At 36.2% G+C, this 22,225-nt stretch overlaps 3 protein-coding genes and 1 long non-coding RNA gene across 9 annotated transcripts; 3 read left to right on the top strand and 1 right to left on the bottom strand.

Moving 5' to 3' along the window:
• Positions 1 to 2,336: 2,336 nt before the first annotated feature.
• On the top strand, positions 2,337 to 4,246 carry LOC130718455 (uncharacterized). 3 transcript variants are annotated; one of them, XR_009012635.1, is made up of 4 exons: positions 2,337 to 2,673; positions 2,798 to 2,937; positions 3,126 to 3,223; positions 3,863 to 4,246. It is a non-coding gene; the product is annotated as an uncharacterized LOC130718455 (long non-coding RNA). The 3 variants fall into 3 exon arrangements; XR_009012637.1 differs by lacking the exon at positions 3,863 to 4,246 and adding an exon at positions 3,809 to 3,827; XR_009012636.1 differs by lacking the exon at positions 3,863 to 4,246 and adding an exon at positions 3,321 to 3,343.
• Positions 4,247 to 8,684: 4,438 nt separating this feature from the next.
• Positions 8,685 to 9,570, top strand: LOC130720612 (auxin-induced in root cultures protein 12). Its single transcript, XM_057571279.1, has one exon. It carries the CDS (start codon positions 8,730 to 8,732, stop codon positions 9,471 to 9,473), a length of 744 nt encoding a protein of 247 aa, XP_057427262.1. The 5' UTR covers positions 8,685 to 8,729; the 3' UTR covers positions 9,474 to 9,570.
• An 873-nt stretch (positions 9,571 to 10,443) lies between these two features.
• LOC130720143 (uncharacterized) lies at positions 10,444 to 11,892 on the bottom strand. Its single transcript, XM_057570759.1, has one exon. The coding sequence runs from the start codon at positions 11,876 to 11,878 to the stop codon at positions 10,586 to 10,588; it is 1,293 nt and encodes a 430-aa protein (XP_057426742.1). The 5' UTR covers positions 11,879 to 11,892; the 3' UTR covers positions 10,444 to 10,585.
• Positions 11,893 to 14,885: 2,993 nt separating this feature from the next.
• Positions 14,886 to 21,297, top strand: LOC130718530 (phosphoribosylaminoimidazole carboxylase, chloroplastic). 4 transcript variants are annotated; one of them, XM_057569126.1, is made up of 16 exons: positions 14,886 to 15,386; positions 15,561 to 15,776; positions 15,877 to 15,988; positions 16,169 to 16,231; positions 16,320 to 16,458; positions 16,660 to 16,715; positions 17,042 to 17,115; positions 17,273 to 17,420; positions 17,579 to 17,752; positions 18,253 to 18,340; positions 18,457 to 18,573; positions 19,062 to 19,159; positions 19,249 to 19,366; positions 19,444 to 19,538; positions 20,485 to 20,591; positions 20,742 to 21,297. In XM_057569126.1, the coding sequence occupies exons 1-16, from the start codon at positions 15,184 to 15,186 to the stop codon at positions 20,836 to 20,838; spliced, it is 1,905 nt and encodes a 634-aa protein (XP_057425109.1). In that variant the 5' UTR covers positions 14,886 to 15,183; the 3' UTR covers positions 20,839 to 21,297. The 4 variants fall into 4 exon arrangements, with proteins under 4 accessions (XP_057425109.1, XP_057425110.1, XP_057425111.1 ...); XM_057569127.1 differs by lacking the exons at positions 14,886 to 15,386; positions 15,561 to 15,776; positions 15,877 to 15,988 and having other exon boundaries at positions 16,169 to 16,227; XM_057569128.1 differs by lacking the exons at positions 14,886 to 15,386; positions 15,561 to 15,776; positions 15,877 to 15,988 and having other exon boundaries at positions 16,320 to 16,477.
• Positions 21,298 to 22,225: the final 928 nt, after the last annotated feature.

Raw genomic sequence — 22,225 nt, 5'->3', positions numbered from 1 at the left:
TCGGAAGATTTTAGGACTAAATTCCTACAGTGTTCCAAGGGTGGAACATCTTTGGAAATTTTATTCCTATAATGTTCCAAGGGTGGAACATAGTCTGATTTCCTAAGGTTCTTGTCCTTGGTTTAAAACGAATATTAGTCGTGCTATAACTTAGATCGACTTCGATACAATCCTTTGACTTTTCCTGAACTTTCTCCTTCATAAATTTATTTCATTTGGTAGACTCTTGTTCAGGTTTCCCTTCACGATACATCAAGCCTAATCGTAAATGGAAATCTCTTCCACTTATTCTAAGCTTAAAAACTTGGGTCTTACATGGGACATTGACCTCGTGACTGATGGTTCAGCTATGGATCGACAAGAGCAAAGGATACAGGACAATATGATACAAGCATCGGAGGAGGCCTTGGAAGCATGTGAACTATGAGTCGGGTATTGAGTGTGATAATTGAGTCTGTTCTTGGGGATGAGCCGAGTTTGTTGATAGGGTTCGAACCTAACCTTGAAACTTTCTTGTTGTGTTGGCTCGGGAGCGTTCGAACACTAGTTTGATAATTATGTTTTAATTTGAAAGAATCATTGTACGCTTTCAAAGATTTTACAAATAAAATGAATTACTCAGTCTATTTACTCATGTTACTACTTCTTTATTGTTAAGCTTTGTTTTAAAAAAAGTTTTAATATTCGGCAAAAATTCACCCACCTTTTTGGAAAATGTCACTAAAAAGTGAACCTCAAGATTTAGGGATGTTACAATGGGGAATTGGAGGGTGGTGACAATATTTCACAAACTCTTATCAGTGCAATTGAAGCATCAAGGATTTCTATTATTGTTCTATCTGAAAATTATGCAAGATCCACATGGTGTCTTGATGAACTTGAAAAGATCCTAGAGTGTATGAAGACAAAGAATTTATTAGTTTGGCCAATCTTTTACAAGGTGGAACCATCATATGTAAGATATCAGAAAAATAGTTATGGAGAAGCTATGGTTGCACATGAAAATAGATTTGTGAATGAGTCCGAGAAGATGCAAAGATGGAGTTTTGCCAAGATCCTAGAGTATATGAAGATAAAGAATCAATTAGTTTGGTCAACCTTTTACAAAGCGAAACCATTAGATGTAACATATCAGAAAAATAATTATGTAGAAGTCATGGTTGCACATAAAAATAAATTTGTGAATGATTATGAGAAGATTCAAAAATGGAGGTCAGCTTTATTTGAAGTTGCTGGCTTATCTGCAATGGCTTATAGTAATGGGTATGTGCTATATATACTTTCAAATGTTTATAGTTATGTTCCATATTTGACGTCAAGTCTTTGGTTAATACTATGCTAACTAGTTACTTAGTTTTTAGTTTTTGAAGTTCTTTGATATGTTTACCTAGAAATCTAGGCTTCTAAGTGTCATTTTAAAGGTGACTTTGTTAACAGAAATGATTTTACCTTCAATGTAGTTTTGTACGATGCATGACAATCCGTTTTGTGTGTGATTAATTAGTCAAGCTTATTTTTTCTATTCTTTTAATGATAAATTTTGTATAGCAAATTTTTTGTGCAAGTGCCTTATATCTTGTATAGAGGTATGGATATAAGTTTATGTTCCCGAATGATAGCTTAGGTGGAAAGAGCTAGAGGTATAAGAGTTGGGTGAGATAAAGGGTGAAGGGTCTCGGATTCAAACCCAGAAGATGGGTTAATTTACTAACATTTATAACAACTAACATGTGTCTATAAAAAAAATAATATAAGTTTATTCAAACAATTGTGGAAAGGCCAAGAATAATAAGAATCACTTGTATCTACAAAGCACGTATAAATTTCAAAAAAAAAACACATATATATGGAGTAGAAGGAAGACTACGTGTCGCACAAGAGAATTTATCACACGTGTTTGCTAGCTCAAAATGAGATGATGGTGGAAGTAGTTTTGGACACATTTTATATTCAGAAATGGTTTAAAAATTTCGAGTGGTTTATTTGTGAGAATTGTGTCTATTCTAAGAATAAAGTTGAAAAAAATACAGGAGCCGTTAATCACTCCAATAAAAGTGAGAGAGAGAGAACGGGAAAAGAAAGAGGAAAAGGTTAAAGTTGTGTCCGGAGAGATATTGAGTTACATTATATCAAAACTCAAAATTACATTTATACCCAACAATTTTGATTATGTTAGAAGTAAACACTCTAGTTTTTTTTTAAAGCAGAATGAGAAATATATCTTCTAACTTAAGTTTCAAGCTTTGTTACTGTTCACACGTGCCATTTTTTTTTTGTTACCAAGCAGGGTTGCTTTTGGGCCGTTTTGTTTCATAGGCTGTGTTGGGGGAAGTTATTTGCCTTTGGAAGTAGGGTTAGCTGCTAGCAGCTCTCTCTCCCAACTTGCATCTTACCCTGATTACCATCTCATTCGTCCCTCCTACTTCACCGAGACTCTGCTGTACCTATTGCTCTAGCTCACTCTACACTGATGTAGGAGGTTTGACGTCCCACCGGCCAGCTGTTGCCGTGTTGTTGCATCGAAGGCCGATCCCTAAGGAGGTGATCTACCGTCTATCCTCCTGCAGTTGTTCCTATAATCAATGGTACTTTCCACCTTCAACCAGCTTGCGTGTGTAGCAATCCGTAGGTACCTTCAAGCCACCAAAACCAGCTGGAAATTCTTCTTTACAGGTTGTTTGTCTACCCCCTATCTCCTCCATTTTCCTTTACAACTTTGTTCTGTTCTGATCTGAGTTGATTTGATGTACCCATATTTTTGCTTATAAATTGATCCCTTATCTCCCCTGTCTCAAAGGTTCGAACTTTCAGATCCCTCTACCCAGAGTCCGTTTGTTTGGGGTCGGTAAGAGAGAAACATTGGTGTCAAGTTCCGGTGGAGATGCGGTTCAAGGTTTCTGCGAGGGCTTCGGCTGGCGTTGATTTTGAGTTTGTTGGGTAAAAGAATCCAATTTCTGCATTTCCTTTCTTATTCCTAATTGTCAATTTCGTATCTGTAGAAGCTGCCTTGCTCTCTTCATTTTCAAGTCATTTTCTTAACCAATCATTATCTCATTATCAAGAAGATTAACTAGCATAATCATGTTGCTGTATTTTTACTTACACATTAGCACCTTTGACTGCAGTATCCCTTATCTATTACGGCTTACAACACTATCTATCATTGGCTGGCTCACTTGTATTGATCTCATTAGTCATGGTACCGGTCATGGGTGGAACTGATGTAAGCATATACTGTTATAGTGTTATGTACTGTTTACTCTTAAGAAAATTTAGTTTTTCATATTTGAATCTACATTTACACTAACCACTCATGGCAGACGAATACTGCTACTGTAATTCCTACAATGCTGCTTCTTTCTGGCATCACAACCATACTGCACTCCTACTTTGGTACCCGACTGCCTTTAGTTCAAGGGGGCTCATTTGTGTATTTGGCACCAGCATTAGTTATTATAAATGCTCAAGAATATTGTAATCTTACAGAACATGTAAGTTCATTACTTTATTATAACACACAAAATCTTAATTCATCAGATACATCATTCTCAGGATCTTTTTAGGCGTATAAAATAACGTTGGGAATCTATATCCGTAAACTATCTGCATTTTGAAATACAATTATGTCAAAAATCAATGTCAGTAGTTGAAAACGTCCATTAGCTGTTTACAGATCTCTGCTTTGACATTTTTTGCAACCAAATGTGGATTTTATGTTCTCTAAACACATTACCTTGGCTCTTATTCTGTTAGGTTGATGTATTCTCAGTTTCCAGATTAAATCCTTCTACTTTTAATCTAATAATAGGTTTGTGATGGTGATTTTGACCAAGCATGTGTATCTTTTATTGGGAATATACAGTTTTTGTTGCTAGAGGGGGAATGGAGACCCTCAGACCTGCTTGGCAGCGTGTGTATATGACCAGAGCTTCTACATAAAGAGATGCTCTTAAAAGTTTTATAGAAGGGTACCAAGAGGGTGTTCAGCAAGTAATGAAGAAAGAAGATTCCAAAACTCAAGGACATGTCAGTATACCGAAAAGAGTCAACTTGAACTTGCTTGTAGGAGGCAGTGTCATACCTTCCATTTAGACTCAAGCATGCAACTTCGCAAAAATTATTGTCAATCCCCTCGAATTAAAGGGTGTTAATGTACATTTCACTGAACAGATATAGTCGAATATTCCAAAATGGTGTACTTGGGCTACTAAGCATCTAATGGTAGTACTGAATTTTGTTTGTGCAATTCGCTTTTTACTTAGTTTTAAATCTTGTGTGCTTATCAGTGATATCAGTGGTATGTTTGTTCAGCAAATGGTAGCATTAGCACATGTTGATGACATGATTCTTTAATTAATATAGCAAAGTGCATATAATATATTTGGATTCACCCCTAAAGGTGCATAATTCCCTATATTTCATTGATGAAAGTTCATAATTATATGTTTCTCTTAGAGATACATAAATGCACCTGCACATAGATGATCAGGTGAGCTTTGTATATGATTGTTTCTAGATCAGGCTGTATTGGCTAATGCTAATTATTGTAGGTTGTGTTATCATTTCTTATAGCCAGAATTATTTTGGCATTATACAAGATTTTATGGCTACGAGTGGGCTGAATTATCAGCCTAAGACTGTTAGGTAGCCCTTTACCATGAGATTCCATCTTTTGCTTTGGAAACATGTATATGGCAGACAAATTAGGTCTTGAGATGCCAGGTTGAATCTTCTAACTTTTAAGGGAATGTGTGCAATGTGTGAATTTATTTCTAATCCATGATATAGATGTTCTTGAACTGTTTATTGTATGGTGCTTAGTTCTTCTTCATTTAGCTCACAAAGGCATGATACATGAGAGATGATGGCATGAGCAATGGTCTATTGTTGAGATGTGAGAATCTGTGGTTTTATGTTGCTGAGATGAAAAATTTAATTCTCTATTTGGTCAGCATATGTGTGCCAACCACTTAGACCAAATATGTATTGCAGACATTGAGGATGTTATCAAAGGGTCTGATTCCACATACAGCTCAGCAGATATATTAGTTTTATTAGAGAAGTTGCAAGAGAACAATAGAGTGATGACAGTTGGTGGAATGGTGCATATGATATCAGGTTGATCAGTGCACAATCTCTTGAATGGAGATTCATGCAGGGAACAAAAATTGTTGCCATGAAGTATGCAGTTTACATTGGTGGGAGACTTAGAGAAGGATTTTCAATGTTCAGAATTTAGACCTATTTACTTGCTGTCTGGGAGCTTTATGCTAATACTGCAAACAAGGAGATAGATAATCTATGTGATTGTGTTGGACATAGTCATTACTGAGTTTTTGGGGGCCCTCTTTGAAAGTTCTTTAGTTCTGTCCATAATTTGACTCCACCTAGCTATATCTTGATGTATTTAGTGCTGCAAACCTTCAGTATTTAATACGTTTTGGGGCAGATTTATTGAGCAGGCGTTTGGTAGGATATTATTTATAAGTTTTTGAGAAATTTTAGTTTTTTTTGGTACATTAGTTTAGAAATATTAGATTGTTGCTATGAATTTCTTATATAAGATATTTCCTGGAAAATGGTCTACTGAAAATGGGCAAAGTGTAATAATTAATAACCTTATATCATCTTTTTTACTTCATTGGGTCTAGAATGGTGTATCATTAAAGATCTTTTGATTTATTTGATAGTTATAAGCCTAATATTACTGAGGTGGTTTTCTATTTAAAGTTTTTACTTCATTTTTCTATGAATTGACTTGAGTGTTTAAATAGAGCCCAAGCAACAAGACAACAAAAGATGACTTCCACCAAGTTGGCCAATTAATAAAGAATGTCTTAGTAATTTTTAAAAAGCGTAAAAGACCATGAAAAGAGACCTGAATTCAAGTCTTACACAACAATTGCTTAATACAATAACAAGACTCTTTATTTACAAGACTCTTTATTTATTAGTTAATTTTTCTCTCTAATAGGAAGTCTAACCTTATTAAAACTTGCATTAATTTTTCTTCATCATCTATGAAAAGTAATAATAATTTGAAGATTTATTTTCGTGTCTTTTATTAGCTCATATATGTTACTTCAATTCTTTGCAATAAATTATAAATTACTCCCTTCAGTCCTTTTTATAAGAAACGCATTGAAATTTTTTTTTAGTCTTTTTTATAAGAAACACTCTTATAAAATTAAGTCAAATAATTCATTCCAATGCAAAGAGACTTATTCCCCTTGCAAAAATTTAGAGGAAAATTGCAAGCACTCAATTGGTATTGTCAACGTTTATGGTAACTAGCATGATTGTTCTTGTGAAAAGGAATAGACATCATTAGAATTAAGTATAGTAGTTTATTTTATAAAAAATATTAGTTTCCTTAGTTTGTGTAATTTTGTCAAAGTTTTTCTTATAAAAAGGACGATGGGAGTATTAAATTGGGCGTGCTGCTTAGTCAGTTAATCCTATAAAATTCAATGAGTTATTAAACCATATTAGATTACGTATTAAGGATATGTGCATCGCATTTATAATCTATATATGTGTAAAGAAGGGGGGAGATAACAAGTGCAGCAAACACACACTCACGTATGCTTCTTTTTTTTAAAAAATTATCATAAATATCTCTGCCATAATAATGAGGCGGATTTTTTAGTTTTAAATTGAGTTTTAGATTGGTATCAAACCGACTACACTTTTTTTCATTTTTTATAAGGAAAAAAATCTAGCATACTTGATATCACAATGGGACAATAGTTTCTCCTGCTCTATTTGTGGCACACCCACATATCATCAGTGAATATATGTATTACTTTACGTTTGAATGTTCAGATTTATTGAAACCACAATTTTGACCTGTTTATTTCCAATGTAAGTAAATTCATATGTATAAGCTGCAAAAAGCAAAAATAAGAGATTAGACTCATGTACTAAATGTCTTAAGATTTCCAGTAAGATGTAATGTCATACTTCACTCTTGTGGTATGTCGCTTGTCCCGAATTCACGTTTCCACTATTCGCCAAAATGCTCTTGTATTGCGTACCCATTTTTTTTCATTAGTTATTCATTGGAATTTTTTTATAGTAGCATACAATAAAACGTGATTATAAATAACAACAAAAAGTATTAGATTTTGTATTACCTACATTCCAATGAATATAATGAGGTTTTGCGACATTCTTTTTTCGTCAATGAACGAACTATTAAGTCGTGTATATCAAAATAATCATGTTCGAAATGAAAACCTTGTACCCCATGTGCAACGCACGGGTATAATCCTAGTATATATCAAAAGAACTGAGGCCAAAGCTCAGAAAAAACAGGGGAAACTGATGATTGGTACACTAAAAAGCTAATCACCTCTCACTAAACTCAACCCCCAAAGAGAAACACCAAGAAAAGCCCAAAAAAATACCTAAACCAACAAGGGTATACAACACAATCAAAAGGAACCACAAACAATCCACCAAAAAACCTCTAAAAACCACTAACTAAGCCTACGAGAGCTGATATTAGCTGCAGTGCTTTGGAGAGCCTCGTCGTCGGGGCAAGAATAAGACAAACCTAATCGACCCCTATGACCAGCGCCGCTCTCGCACGCGTCATAACACTCAAAGGACCCTTGTCCCTCTGAGGATCAAAAACCACCAATTATTTCTCTGCAGAATCCAAAACGCCCTACCCCGAGCTTGGGGAGGATGACCTCACAGGCACCAAATCCATAGACGAACTCACCCCTTTCCTGGGTCTCCCTCAGGGGCGAGAAAAACATCCCCTAGAGGTCCCTTCCCCAGGATCAACGACTGGTTTTCTAACATGTTATGTTTTGAATTATTTTAAAAAAAAAACTTGTGATATTTTGAATCAATATACCAAAATTATTTTAACCTTCTAGATGTATATACGAAAACATAAAATACAATTTTTTTGAATTAATTTCCAAATAAATATTTTAAAACTATTTGATATCAATTTTTTATGACATAGTATTTGATATCATTTTGAACATAAGATATTTCATTCATTTTTTTATATAAAAGATAACCATAATTATTAAAAAAAGACTTTGTTAGCATACATCTTAATGGTAGAAAAGTCACAATTAACTTTTATTAATTATTCTAATGTCATTAAAAACCATAAAATGTCAAATTAATACTGTAGTTATTTTTGGAAAAAGTCAAAATTGACTTTTGTTAATTATTTTAATGTCATTAATAACTATTAAATGCAATATTAATACATTAATTATTTTTTAAAATATAGAATTATTTAATATTTAAATTACAAAAAAATCTGAAAATAAATAAGATATTATCTATCTACTAATTATAGTATGAGAGAGAAAACTCATGAAAAAAGACATAAAATGAGATTGTGACACTTGTCGAAGTTGCCACTTTTTAGTTTCGAAAACAATATATAGTATAAGATAAAACCCAAAATTACATTTATACCCAACAGTTTTGATTATCTTAGAAGTAAACACACTGGTTTTTTAGTACATATAAAAAGGTGGAGAGGGTGATAACTTGCTCCTTGAGAAATGCATGCTACTTTCCATAAGTTAAGAAAACCCATTTATAATTTGATAGCCATGTGATGTATCTTTTGAAACAAAACGTGCGTTTGATGCAAATTAGCTGTATTTTTACAATATCTATTCTACCCTTAACAAGTTTGGCTTAAGTACAAGTACAAGCACTTCAGTTTCACTCTCTCACTGTCATCAACAATGGCATCTTCCATTTCTCTACCCTCTTCAACCCTTATCTTCGCAATCTCCATTTCGATCTTCATCTCTCTCTTCTCACCCACTCATTCCGCCATCAACTGCGCCACCCAGAAGCTCCCATCGGGCCGCAACTACGCCAGCTGCACCAATCTCTCCTCCCTCGGCGCCACCCTCCATTTCACCTACAACGAAACCAACAGCTCCATCGCCGTCGCCTTCTCCGCTGCGCCGCCGAAGGGCGGCTGGGTCGCATGGGGTCTCAACCTCGCCGGCGGCGGCATGGCTGGTACTCAGGCCCTCGTCGCCTACAAGGGTGGCGACAAGAACGTTGTCGGGGTCCACCTCTACAACATCACCTCCTACTCTGAACTCGCCGAGGTCAAGAGCTTCTCCTTTGAGACGTGGGACCTCTCCGCCGAGGAGTCCTCCGCCGCTATCACGATCTTCGCCGCGGTGAAGGTGCCGGAGAACGCGGACAACATCAGTCAGATCTGGCAGGTGGGCCCCGTTGTGTCCGGGAAGATAAACAAGCACGACTTCAAACCGGAGAACCTTGCGGCCAAGGCGCCGCTGTCGGTGGTGGCCACGACAGCAGTGGTTGGAGGTGGAAACACTACCAGTGGGAGTGGGAACACCACTACTTCTGGCCAGAAGGGTGGTGGGGTCCATGTGATGGGTGAGAGATTTGGACTGGGATTTTACCTAGGGGTGGTTTTGGTTATCATGAGTTTTCTCACCATGTGATTCTGACTTTTATTTTTTCACCTTTGAATAATTATTCTTATCCTAGCTTTGTGGATCTGAGGATCTCTCAACTTTTATTCTAGTAGTTTACTTTTTATTTTGTGTTCTTTATCTTTTGTGACTTGGTTAGATGATTTGTAATTTTGAGCTTTTAGAATCCAGAATAAGTATTCTTATTAAAAAAAAACCGAATTGAACCAATTACGAACATCCAAACTGAACCGAACTGAACTGGTGTCTTGGTTTATTTAACGGTTTTGAACCGGTTCAATTCTCGAACCATAAAATTGATTCTAAACCCGACTTAAATTATAAAATCAGTTTGAAAACCTAGAATCGACCTAAACCCGACTTTAACCCTAAAATCGGCCGAAAAACATTTATGGGCCGCTTTGATCCATGAATAGAGTCATCCTCGAACGAATATGATATTGTCATCCGCAAAGAAGAGATGAGGTACAATGGGCACATTTTGGACCGCTTTGATCCCATGAATAAAGTCATCCACCAAAGATTTCTTCAACATCGCTGTTATAACTTCCCCACAAAAAATGAACAAGTAGGGGGAAAACATATCTCTAACGCAACCATCTCTCAAGAAGGAAGCTATGAGACCATATACAATGGTTAAACAAAAAATGTTTTGTTTAACCCTTTTCTACCCTACTTTTTCTCTTCCCAACACTCCACATCATCTTCTCTCTCCAATTCAACAAACTTTCAACAATTACCCACTTCAATGGTTTTATTTAACTCTCAACACCCTACCCCACCACTCACCACTCACCCTACCCCACCACTTTTTTATTTCACATTTTTATTTAATTTTATATTTTTATTTTTATAATTACATAAAATTACAATTATCGATTTAAATTAAATTAAAACAATAAACACTTAACAATTTATTTATTTTTTTAAAATATAGACTATAATTTTTTTTTCTTAACTTAAAATGCAAGACAACAAACTAAGCATACAAGAATTTATTTTATTTTCTTAAAATAAAATGCAAGACAACAAACTAAGCACACAATATCTTAAAATGCAAGACAAGGAAAAACTAAGCACACAACACACAAATAACGTAAATAGTACGATACAAATCATCTTCAATCCTGAGACATTCCAAACTTTGCCCAGATGTGCTTCACTAGATCTGCTTGCAGTTCATGATGAACATTTGAATCACGCAACTCGGATCTAGCACGCACATGATTTGCAAAAGCGGGTAAAACCTCGGTCGAGTATGGTTGCTGTGTACTAGATCCACCTTCCCCAGATTGCTCAAAATCGGTCCAACGTTGAGCATATGAATCTCGTTCATCCTCGACAATCATATTATGTAATATGATGCATGACCTCATAATGATACTCAAGTCATCTATGTCCCACAAGCGAGCTGGTTCACGGATGATTTTAAAACGAGCTTGAAGAACTCCAAATGCACGTTCGATGTCCTTCCGACATCCCTCCTGAACTTTTGCAAATAACTTATCGGGTTCACTTTGAGGAAGTCTAATCGTTTTGACGAAAGTTGGATAAGAAGGATAGATACCATCGGCTAGATAGTATGCCATATTATAGGGACGTTGATTCACAAAGAAATTCACAGCTGGAGCCTTTCCCTGTTCCACGTCATCAAACACTGGTGACCGATCTAGAATGTTTATGTCGTTCAACGTTCCAGGACATCCAAAAAAGGCATGCCAGATCCATAGGTCATAAGTTGCAACTGCTTCAAGAATAACTGTTGTGGTTCCCTTATCCCCTCTAGTAAATTGACCTTCCCATGCTTTAGGACAATTTTTCCACTCCCAGTGCATGCAGTCAATACTCCCGATCATGCCTGGGAACCCCCGCATGTCATTAGCATGTAGTATTCTTTGCAGGTCTTCTTGGGTTGGTGCTCTCAGGTACTGTTGCTCATACAATCGTATGATTCCTTTACAGAATCTACGTAAACACTCCAATGTTGTAGTACCTCCAATTTTGATGTACTCATCGACCGCATCTGCTGCCACACCATATGCTAACATTCGCATTGCTGTGGTACATTTTGCTAAGGGTGATATACCTTGTTTATTGGCTGCATCAACGCGTTGGGTGAAGTAGTTATCCCTACTTGAAAGGTCATCAACGATTTGAAGGAAAAGATGTTTTTGCATCCGGTACCGACGACGAAACATTGCATCGTCATATGTAGGCTCATTGGCAAAGTAGTCGCCAATTAGCCTCTGGTTTGCCGCTGTATGATCTCTACCGAGATATTTTCTACTACGAGGTGCAGTATCTTCTCGAATTTTTCTTCGACGCTCTCTAAATCGGTTGAGTACATAAGCTTCTTCAATTTGACTATTTTGAATGTATGCTGCAAGATCAAAAGGACACTCAGATGGATCCATTTTTTGTGAAATTTGAAGTAGATTGGAAGAGATTTAGGATATTGGTACATCAATGGATCTATGAGTCCATATAAGTAGGTACATTGAATGGTGGTTGAGTGCCGGATTTGAAATAAGTTATCAACCAGAGTTAATTATCGGAAAAGGACAAGATTCGAATTGAGTGGTACATATTCAAACACAGTTACCCGAGAATTATAAAAGCCAAACACTACTGACCTAACACCACGGGCAAATTATTAAAGCAAACACTACAGACTTGACACCACTGGTGGATTTGAAATAAGTTATCAACCAGAGTTAATTATCGGAAAAGGACAAGATTCGAATTGAGTGGTACATATTCAAACACAGTTACCCATACATTAAAGCAAACATTACATAGCTGTCACCACTTGAAAATTATTAAAGCAAACACTACAGACTTCACACCACTGACAAGTTTGACCGAATACAGACAAAGACTCGCTTGAAATTAATTTCCAAATAGCTCTTTGGACAACTGCTCTAACAACTCTTTCTTACGGTCACTGAGATGCTCTTCCGAAGTTAGCTTTAGATACATACTAACTTTCTTAGCATTAGTCTTCTCTTTCATCGCATTAGTCTTCTCTTTCATCAATTCGTTAGTCTCTGCTTGCACCGATGCTATCTTGTCCAATCGTTCAAGCTCTTTCTCCTTGAAATGGATATAAGAATCCCACTCTTTGTCCACCACCTCGTCGGCATCTTCTCTAATTTTTTTTTACTCTTTTTTTTAGCTGCCTCCCTACCCATTGGACGAGGAATTGATCCTATAGAGTTTGAGCCACTTGCATCACTGTCGTGTGATCTCTTAGATCCACTACTTCTCGAGCCACTATTTCCTCCTACCTGACTACAAAAACGTGGTTGATCACGGAGAACGCGCCATTCTTCCATCAAAGTAAATTGACCAATCTTCCCACTTGCGTATAATTCCTGCGCTCTTGCGATAACATCATCCTCCGACCAACCGCTTCGGTTCTCACGCTTAGCGCTATCATAAGCGCCAATCCATTTACCCAGTCTTGTGTTCATATAATTCCAACGGTTTCGGCAGGCAACCCAATCGCGCGGAGGATCGAATGAGCAATGCTCATTACAATACTCAGCAATATCTCTCCAAAATGTTTCTCCTTTCTGGTTTCTTCCGACAACACTGTTTGTTCCACAATTAATCCACCCACTGATTAGCACTAGATTTTGTGCAGTGTTCCATGCGGGTAAATGGGCTTTTTTGCTCTTAGGAGTGATTTCATTGACTTCATTATCAGCTGACCCGCCACCAAGATTGACTTGTGTTGAAAATTCTGGAAATTCCGGTACATCAACACTCGGAAAATTTTCAGGAACCACTGCATATAACCACTAGACTGAGGTGTTTGAGATGAATATCTCACAGATCCATAAGATAGATGAGAGTTTGGAACAATTGATGACTGGTTAAAATTTTGTATGTTTTGAGGAGGTTGGTACGAATATTGATTCGGATCTGGATAATAGTTTGGATTTCGAGGACGTTGGTTGGAGATTTGATGTGGGACTTGATAATAGTTTGGATTTTGAGGACGTTGGTTGAACAATTGATGTGGGACTTGATAATTGGTTGGATTTTGAGGACGTTGGTAAGAAATTTGATTTGGATCTTCATAGTTGTTGTGGTTTTGGTTGTAAAATGAGTTGTTTGAAGAATTCTGGGTGTTGAAATGGGGATTGTTGGGATCCATTTCAATACAAATGCTAATAGATGGATAAATAAGATGGTGAGAGAGATAATAAGAGAGTGAAAAAACTTGGTTTTTTTTCTGTGTCCAAATCAAACGAACAAAGTCTCTATTTATAGAGAAAAAAAAATCATGAATTTTGGTATAATTTTTTTTTTCCAGAAATTTTTTTTTGATGAAATAATTGAGTTCAAAAGATAAGGAAAAACGAAATCCGGACTGACCAACCAGAGGCAGCCACGTGGCAGGGGCTGAAAATTTTTTTCTCTCTCCCCTGCAGACAAGGCGCGTCATGTCTGGGCGTGCAGGACACGCGCCTGCGGTGGCCACTGGCCTCGCGCCACGTGGCACACCGCAGGCTCTTTCAACATGTTTAAAATCTTCAACAAATTCACCCTCTCTCTCCCCTTTCAACCAATTTCAACAAACCATTAAACCTATTCAACACAATTCAACACACTTCAACAAATAATTCAACCATCCATTGTGGATGGTCTGATGTGGGAAACATTAGTTGTTATTGCAAGAGAATTTGAAGTGATTCATCTAGTATGATGGGGAACCCACATGAGCTAGAATACCATATTATTGAATAATTTTTTTTTTGAATAATTATAGAAACTTTTTCATTATAATTTTTTTCAGAAGGTATATATTTCATTATAATTTAAAATAAATAATTAAATAAATATTTGGAAACATTGAATTACAAAAAAAAAACTACAACTTTAATACTAATTAATACTCAATATCTTTTTATTTATAAGACCCTTTAAAGATATATTTGATGTCTCTTTATAAAGAGCTCATATTAAACTTTTGAAATATTTGTTATCTTCTTTCATACATACCCCTTGTATTTATTTAGTTTTTGTAATTCTAAATTTTTGATTACTACTTATAATTAATTATTTCACACTACCCAATACATTAATTAAGGGTAAACATAACAAATTTCGTGTGACATGTTTTGGCTTCTATAGTCGTTTCTTACCCTTCTAATGTATGGTGGGATGACCCCCTAATGAAGTTGCTTTGTAGATGCAGTTTTTGGTAATGAATAAATGTCGTATTTGGCTTAAAAAATTAAGGGCAAACATAGAAGATTGTATAAGTTTTTAATGATCTCATTTTACATGTTTTTTTAATAAGCGTAATTACTTTAAGAGAGTGTTAAGGACGGGGACGGGGAATAATAGTAACAATTTTTTATTGCTAAATTGTTTTAGATGAAGTACAAGGAAGATGAAATGAAAATAGGTGAACACAGCTAAACCCTAAAGCAGAAGTGAGGGAATCATTGATTTTCCAAAGCTCAAAGCTCAACCACAGACATCAATGGCATCCAAAAGTTAAAGTTTAAGAATATTTCATTGAGAATTTTTTTAACAAAAAGTAGCTTTTTTTTTTATTTAATTTGTTATATTTTTTTTCTTTGGAAGAATCCATTTTCAGCTTTCCCTCTAAGAAGACACAACTCTAACCTAAGAGTCTAAGACAAGGTCTTGGTCACACTCTCACTGACTAGGAAGCTGTTGCTGCAAAAACTGAGGTTTGAGCATGCTTCACAGCGCGCGCACGGTGTTGTCAGGGCACACCAGCACTTCACCTTTTGCGTTCAAACCTACCAAGAAAACCTCTTCTTCACTTGGATTCTACATGGAGCAACCACCTCCTCTTTCATCTTCTTTGAAGCTGAAGCAGTGTCGCCACCCCCACCTCACTATTCAAGCATCAAACCAGCATGGTGCAGTCTCCTCAAGGTTAATTTTGCATCTTTAATAATGGGGTTTGTTTAAAACTTGTTTTGACAATAGCCCTTTTCACCCTTTTCAGAATTGAGGCATATGGATGTGAAAATTTATAGTTTTGAGGTTTCTGGAAGTGAAAAGTAATGTTTTTTGAGTTCTGACCGTGATGTTGTTATGTGTTTGTAGCAATGATGAGGTGCCTGTTCATGGACTGTCTGAGACAATTGTTGGTGTTCTGGGAGGAGGTCAACTGGGTCGCATGCTTTGTCAAGCTGCTTCTAAAATGGCAATTAAAGTCATGGTTTTGGATCCGCAGGAGAACTGCCCAGCGAGTTCGCTTTCTTATCATCATATGGTTGGAAGCTTTGATGACAGTGCTACGGTGGAGGAATTCGCAAAGAGGTTCAAGTTTAAATGGATTATATGTTGATTTGAGTTTGTAATTTCCTATGTCATTTACATTGGGAATAATGTGTATGTGATGGTTTGATATGGCGTTTAGATGTGGAGTATTGACTGTTGAAATTGAACATGTTGATGTTGATACATTGGAAAAACTTGAGAAGCAAGGAGTTGACTGCCACCCCAAAGCATCTACTATACGGATTATTCAGGTATTATCTCGTCTAGTTTTTTATTTGTAGTTGAGAAAATGAACAACTAGATGTTTTTTTTTGCCTTTGTAGTAGAATATTTTTCATCCATCATAGACAGGCTAATTTGAATATATTTCAAGATAAGAATTATGCGGTTGCCTGAATGATTTCCCTTCGCTGATATGACTATTCAAACAGGATAAGTATCAGCAAAAGGTTCACTTCTCTCAGCATGGCATTCCACTTCCTGAATTTAGGCAGGTTTGTACTGTTTATCTCTTGTAATATAGTATTCGAAAATTGATCTTTAGGACACTAATTTAAGATATGTGAATAATACATTGAACAGATAGATGATCTTGAAAGTGCTAAAAAAGTAGGGGAACTCTTTGGCTATCCTCTTATGTTAAAGAGTAGGAGGTTGGCTTATGACGGGCGAGGAAATGCTGTTGCTAAAAGTGAAGAGGAACTTCCTTCTGCTGTGGATGGTAATTAGATTTTTAACAGGTGTAGCTTTTTCTTTCTTTGAGAAAGTGAGAACAGGAGAAACTTATCTTTGAGATCATCCTTGTTGTCTTTGATAAGCCCAAAGAAAAAGAAAAACAGCCTTCTGCTCTGGCTAAATGATTTGATATGTGCACCCTTCTTTTTACTTTTTGTTCTTTAACTTTTTGGCCCCAACTTTGCAGCTCTTGGAGGATTTAGTCGTGGTTTATATGCTGAAAAATGGGCACCTTTTGTGAAGGTCAGTATCTAATTTTTATGTTGACTGCTGCTGCTGATTTTCCAATTCAGTATTTGTATGACGGAAAGTGATATAGCTGATTTTAAGCCAATAAATCTGTATATTGAGGTCAATGTATTGAGTGAGGAAAAATGATTGTTGCGATTTTTGACTGTGGTTCTCAATAAAATAACAGTGCCCTCTGTTTTGTCATGTAACCCCTACAGTGTTATATGCAAAGTCTTTTGATTCTCAAAAAGTCTTATATATCTTAAAACTTCCTAAGTTTGTCATGTTGTTTTATGGGTTTATGGATTTTCTTACATTTGTGCTCCTGAAAATGGCAGGAACTAGCCGTCATTGTGGCGAGAGGAAGAGACAATGTGATTTCATGCTATCCTGTTGTTGAAACTATTCACAGGTAATATGCAGAAAACATGCTATTGATATAGAAGATTTTAAATAAATATTTACCGCAGAAAAAATCCATAACCTAGACAATGGTAATTTAAATAAATCAGCAATCCACCATTTCAGAGTCCTTATATATCTGCTTAAGGGTTTATCTTATGTTATAGGGACAACATATGTCACATAGTAAAGGCTCCGGCTAATGTGAAATGGAAGATTAGGGAGCGGGCCACTGAAGTTGCTTTCAATGCTGTTAACTCTCTAGAAGGCGCTGGGGTGTTTGCAGTTGAATTGTTCTTGACAGGGGATGGACAGGTTGTGAATTTATTTCTTGATCAACTTTTGACACGTCTCAAATTTTCCCCCTCTTAGAATGCTACATTGACTTCATTGTTGCAAGTAAATTTTCTGCTGCTGCAAATGGATCATGTTTGTTTGTTTATCGTTGTGACGGTGCCTCGATTTCTTTTCAGATTTTATTAAATGAAGTAGCTCCCAGACCTCACAATAGTGGGCATCACACTATTGAAGCTTGCTATACCTCACAGTTCGAGCAACATTTGCGGGCTGTTGTTGGTCTTCCTCTTGGCGATCCATCGATGAAAACTCCTGCTGCTATCATGTACAATATATTAGGTGAAGAAGAGGTATATTAGCATTTAATTTTCTCTATTATCCTTTCCTTTGGTCTGATTTTCTCTTGACCTTGATTCCCTTTTGAAGTCATGCTATATTATATTTGTTTGAGATTGATTGTTGTTGTTGTTATTGTTATGATTATTATTATTAGGTGCTTGGTTGAAAAAGAGTGTTGCTAATGAACCATATATTCTCATATCATCACATAAAATGAAAATGTAAAAAGAGAACAGTAGCTGATTGTCATATTCACGTGAAAAAAAAAATTCCAGCAGGAAATTGAACACTCGCCAGAATTTATGGAAGTTTTCTGCTGTCAGGAACCTAATAAAATCATTGAGTTTTTCCTGGTTTAGTTTTGGTTCATTGTTGGATGATGGCTAATGGCTATGCACTTGAAAGGTTATTAAGTGCCCCCTCTAGTTCATTTGTTACTTGTTTTGAGAAGATGATTCTGTTCACTTAACATTTTTTCAAACTCTTCATTAAACCTGCTTGATGATTTTAGGGGGAGCTTGGTTTTCGATTAGCGAGTCAATTGATCAAAAGGGCACTGACAATCCCTGGAGCAACTGTTCATTGGTATGATAAACCAGGTGAAGTTCTAGTTAAGCAGCAGTTTTAAGTTGATCAATCCGGAATCTGCTTCATTGTTGCTATTCAATCACTTGTATGACTAGTAAATAACACCATCTTCATTGCAATTTGTCAGAAATGAGAAAGCAACGGAAGATGGGCCATATAACTATCGTTGGGACTTCACTAGGCAATATTGAAAGCAATCTTGCAACAATAGTGGAACGGAACAAATTTGATGACAAGACTGCAGGTTAGTGATACAAACTTCTCTTCACTCAAACTTTATCTTTGTAGCTGTTTATCTTATCTTGCTAGTCAATGAAGAAAGATAATTTTCATGGTCAACTGTATTTCTTTATCATTTAATATGCAATAATTTAATAGATAGAATGATAAGTTCACAACCATATAACCAATTTAGTTTGACTTAAGAACACAATTTTTGTTCACGACTATTGCCTAAGGTTTTTATAGTCACTCATTGGGCAATAACATAAACAATGCATGTAGTACTGTTTCTAAGTTTTGTGCATAAAATAACTACACAAATGGCGTTATTTCTCATCTATAAATTGCTTTGATTGTCCTTTCTTTATTTTGTTATCGACTCTTCGGCAAATATTCAAACTACAATTCTATTATAAGAAAAATAGAGAAGAGCATTATGTTTGAGAATTTGAAGGTAAAAAATTGATATTCCAGCTCTTAACTATGCTTTCTTTTGTTTGTTAAATGTAGTTGCTCCAAATGTGGGGATCATAATGGGTTCTGATTCAGATCTTCCTGTTATGAAAAGTGCCGCCGAAGTCTTGGAGATGTTTGGTGTGTCTCATGAGGTAAAGTTGATTTAATTTCCCTATGGGAGGGGCCGGGTTATGTATACAGTTGATTATCATTACCTACACATACATGTATCGAATTTCAGGTTAGAATAGTTTCAGCACACCGAACTCCGGAATTGATGTTTTCTTATGCCTCGTCTGCTCATGACCGAGGCGTAAAAGTTATTATTGCTGGTGCTGGTGGTGCAGCTCACTTGCCTGGTAAATTACTTTAACTGTGCTTTGTACAATTTTCTTTAAGAGAAACTGTCTATTGAAATTAAGCTTTGAAATCTCAGGTATGGTTGCTGCTCTTACGCCCTTGCCTGTTATTGGTGTTCCTGTCCGTGCATCTTCACTGGATGGACTTGATTCACTCTTGTCGATTGTCCAGGTATACTTTTCAAATTAAGTTTTTAAGAAATTACCAGTTTTCTGTGCTCTACATAATTGCTGTTTCTGTTTTCTAGGACTTCCTTTCTAAATAATGAGATTATATGTAATATGTTTCTAAAGTTGGCATTATTGCTTCTTTCCGAATTTTGGGCTATTCAAAAGGTTTTTCCATCACTGAGTTTGACAATCTTATGAATGATAATTTTTGTTCAAATGTTGTCTGTAAATAAAGGATGCCTTTTGTGAAAGTCCAAAAAAATGAACATTAGATGCTTGCTTTTAAAAGAAAACTTGTTATGTTTTAGAAGCAATTTGTCAAAAGCGTAAACAGTTTCTAGTAGCAGTTATTGATGCTTTCAGCTACCACCTGAAGCACTTGAGAATTAATTCTGACTACCAGTTAACCTTCATATTTGAAGACAGATTTCCAATCACTATACTTGTTAGTTAAATGCTGAAATTCATTCACCGATACTTGTTGCATTCGCCAATTTTTTTTGGGTTAAAGGTGTGTCATGCACAGATTCACATTTCTTTTCACATATCAGTTAAATCTGGTTTCCTTTGGCCCTCTTCAGAATTACCGTTTGTTTTGCCTTTGTTTATCTCATTGCACATTCTTAAAATTTGGGATAGGCATAACTCTACCCCAAAAGCTAGCTTAGAGATGAGGGTTGCTCTACCCTTTATAAACACTTATTAGGTCATATCTCTAGTCAATGTGAGACTTCTCAGCACACCCCCTCACGCCCCATGTTGGATAAATGGATCTAGAATACGCTCTAATACCATCTTATAATTTGGGTTAGGCTCTCTACCTCAATAGTTGGATCTAGGAAATAGGAACTTGCACCACCAGTGACCTTTTTGCAATTATTGAAACTGATACATTACATGTAGTCTGTTCTTAGTTCTTACTAACAAATATCTTGTTGGCTCTGCAGATGCCAAGAGGTGTCCCTGTTGCCACAGTTGCAATTAATAATGCGACTAATGCTGGATTACTGGCAGTGAGGATGTTGGGTGTTGCCAATGAAAATCTTCTGTCAAGGTTTGCCCCTCCCCCTCTCTTCCTTTCTGCATATCTGTGATGTTAAATTTGTATGTTGAATTCAAGTTCACAAAAGTATAGAAGTGGAGGTAGTATTACCTCTCTTCCACTAATTGGGATGTGACATTTTTGAATTTTGATACTATGCAGGATGAGCCAATATCAAGAGGATCAAAAGGAAAGCGTCTTAATAAAAGGAGATAAATTAGAAAAAGATGGTTGGGAATCCTACTTACAGAATACCTAGTTGAATCCATTAAGTGCATGTTTGGAAATCCTTTTACAATTTTTAAATTCAAAATCAATTTTGAGGGAAAAGATATTTTATGAATAGCTTCTGAGCGCCAGAATTGATTATGTGATAAGAGAAGTTATCCAAACATGCTATTTAATTTGGTGATTCTTTTAGGTCTTCTCTCATTTTTGGACTGCTACAAAATTTTGATAGACTAGAAGATTTGGTAGAGGGCGTCTAGGCCTGAGTCATCAATAGTAGATTGAGAACCATTGGAGCAACAGCAAGACAATGATCAAAATATGTTGTTAACCGAATCAGTGTATTTTCTATTTCTAACATAGAGCAGGAGAGGAGAAAAATGTAATCTAGGAGGAAAGCCTTGTATCACATTTGATTTTGATGTGAAAGCAAATAATTATGAGCCAAAGATGGTTGGTTGTTTTTGTATCTTATTTGGTTGCTTGTCAAGGTAGTGCCATGTTGATACATACTTCAGAAAGCGATTGAATTGACTTATCTTCAATGGTGGTGCTAACGGTTGCTTATGCTTTTACTTTGGTTCTGTATGCCATTATTGTCTTGGAGTACTGAGTGGGAGCATTGCGCAAAGCAAAAAGATGAAAAACATGCAGTATAAATTTCTTATTTATGTAGTCCAAAGGGTTTTGTAGCTGTCGACTAGCATGTGCTGTGTAAGGTATCAGAACCGAGATAAGAACTGAGGTAGAGGGAAGAGGATGAGAAGTAACTGAATTGAGAGAGAATCAGAATTATCACATTGAATACAGTTGGGTAAATCTACAGAGTTATTTACACAAAAGATAGAACCTATAAGCTGTTGTAGCTGTTGTAACTTGTAACAGCTTAACAATTAGCCTAACTAACTTTACAATATTGTTATATTGATATCTGCCTTATATCCCCTGCAAATTCAGGGTCAACCAGCTTGAACTCTAGGTTTGATAGTATATCCGTGAAAATTAGCCTGAGACAATGCTTTTGTGAGAATATCATTTGTCTGCTCTTGAAAGGGAATATGATGGATTGGCAATTGATGTTGCTGAACCTTGTCTCAGAACAAAATAAAGATCAAGCTCAAAGTGTTTGGTCATTGATGTGTGGACCTGGCTTATACTGTCCAAAATATTATACATGCATATACGACAGAGTGGTGGCCAGTTTGGTAACGACCTGAGTCTCATTATTTCAGATGAGTCCACAGGGCGTGATTATGGTTGTCCCAAGTCAACTCATACAAAATTAGATGGGCTTGTGAAAAATGTCATCGAACAAGGTCACAGCCGAATCAACTGTCCCCATTATGTAGAAGAGTATAATGTCCCGAGGGTTAGCTCAAATGGTAAGAGTTAGGGGACATAAGGGTTAGGTGAGATGA

This window comes from Lotus japonicus, chromosome 5 (assembly GCF_012489685.1).
Source record: "Lotus japonicus ecotype B-129 chromosome 5, LjGifu_v1.2".
Lineage (NCBI taxonomy): Eukaryota > Viridiplantae > Streptophyta > Magnoliopsida > Fabales > Fabaceae > Lotus > Lotus japonicus.
The sequence above is the reverse complement of the archived record's forward strand: the minus strand, read 5'-3'. Positions and strand labels throughout refer to the sequence as shown.

Bases quoted from the DNA above. Each gene is read 5' to 3' on its own strand.
- LOC130720612 (XM_057571279.1), top strand. From the start codon at position 8,730: ATGGCATCTTCCATTTCTCTACCCTCTTCAACCCTTATCTTCGCAATC.
- LOC130720143 (XM_057570759.1), bottom strand. From the start codon at position 11,878: ATGGATCCATCTGAGTGTCCTTTTGATCTTGCAGCATACATTCAAAAT.
- LOC130718530 (XM_057569126.1), top strand. From the start codon at position 15,184: ATGCTTCACAGCGCGCGCACGGTGTTGTCAGGGCACACCAGCACTTCA. The intron at 17,753-18,252 runs GTATATTAGCAT...TGATGATTTTAG, and splicing joins ATATATTAGGTGAAGAAGAG to GGGGAGCTTGGTTTTCGATT. The intron at 20,592-20,741 runs GTTTGCCCCTCC...GATACTATGCAG, and splicing joins AATGAAAATCTTCTGTCAAG to GATGAGCCAATATCAAGAGG.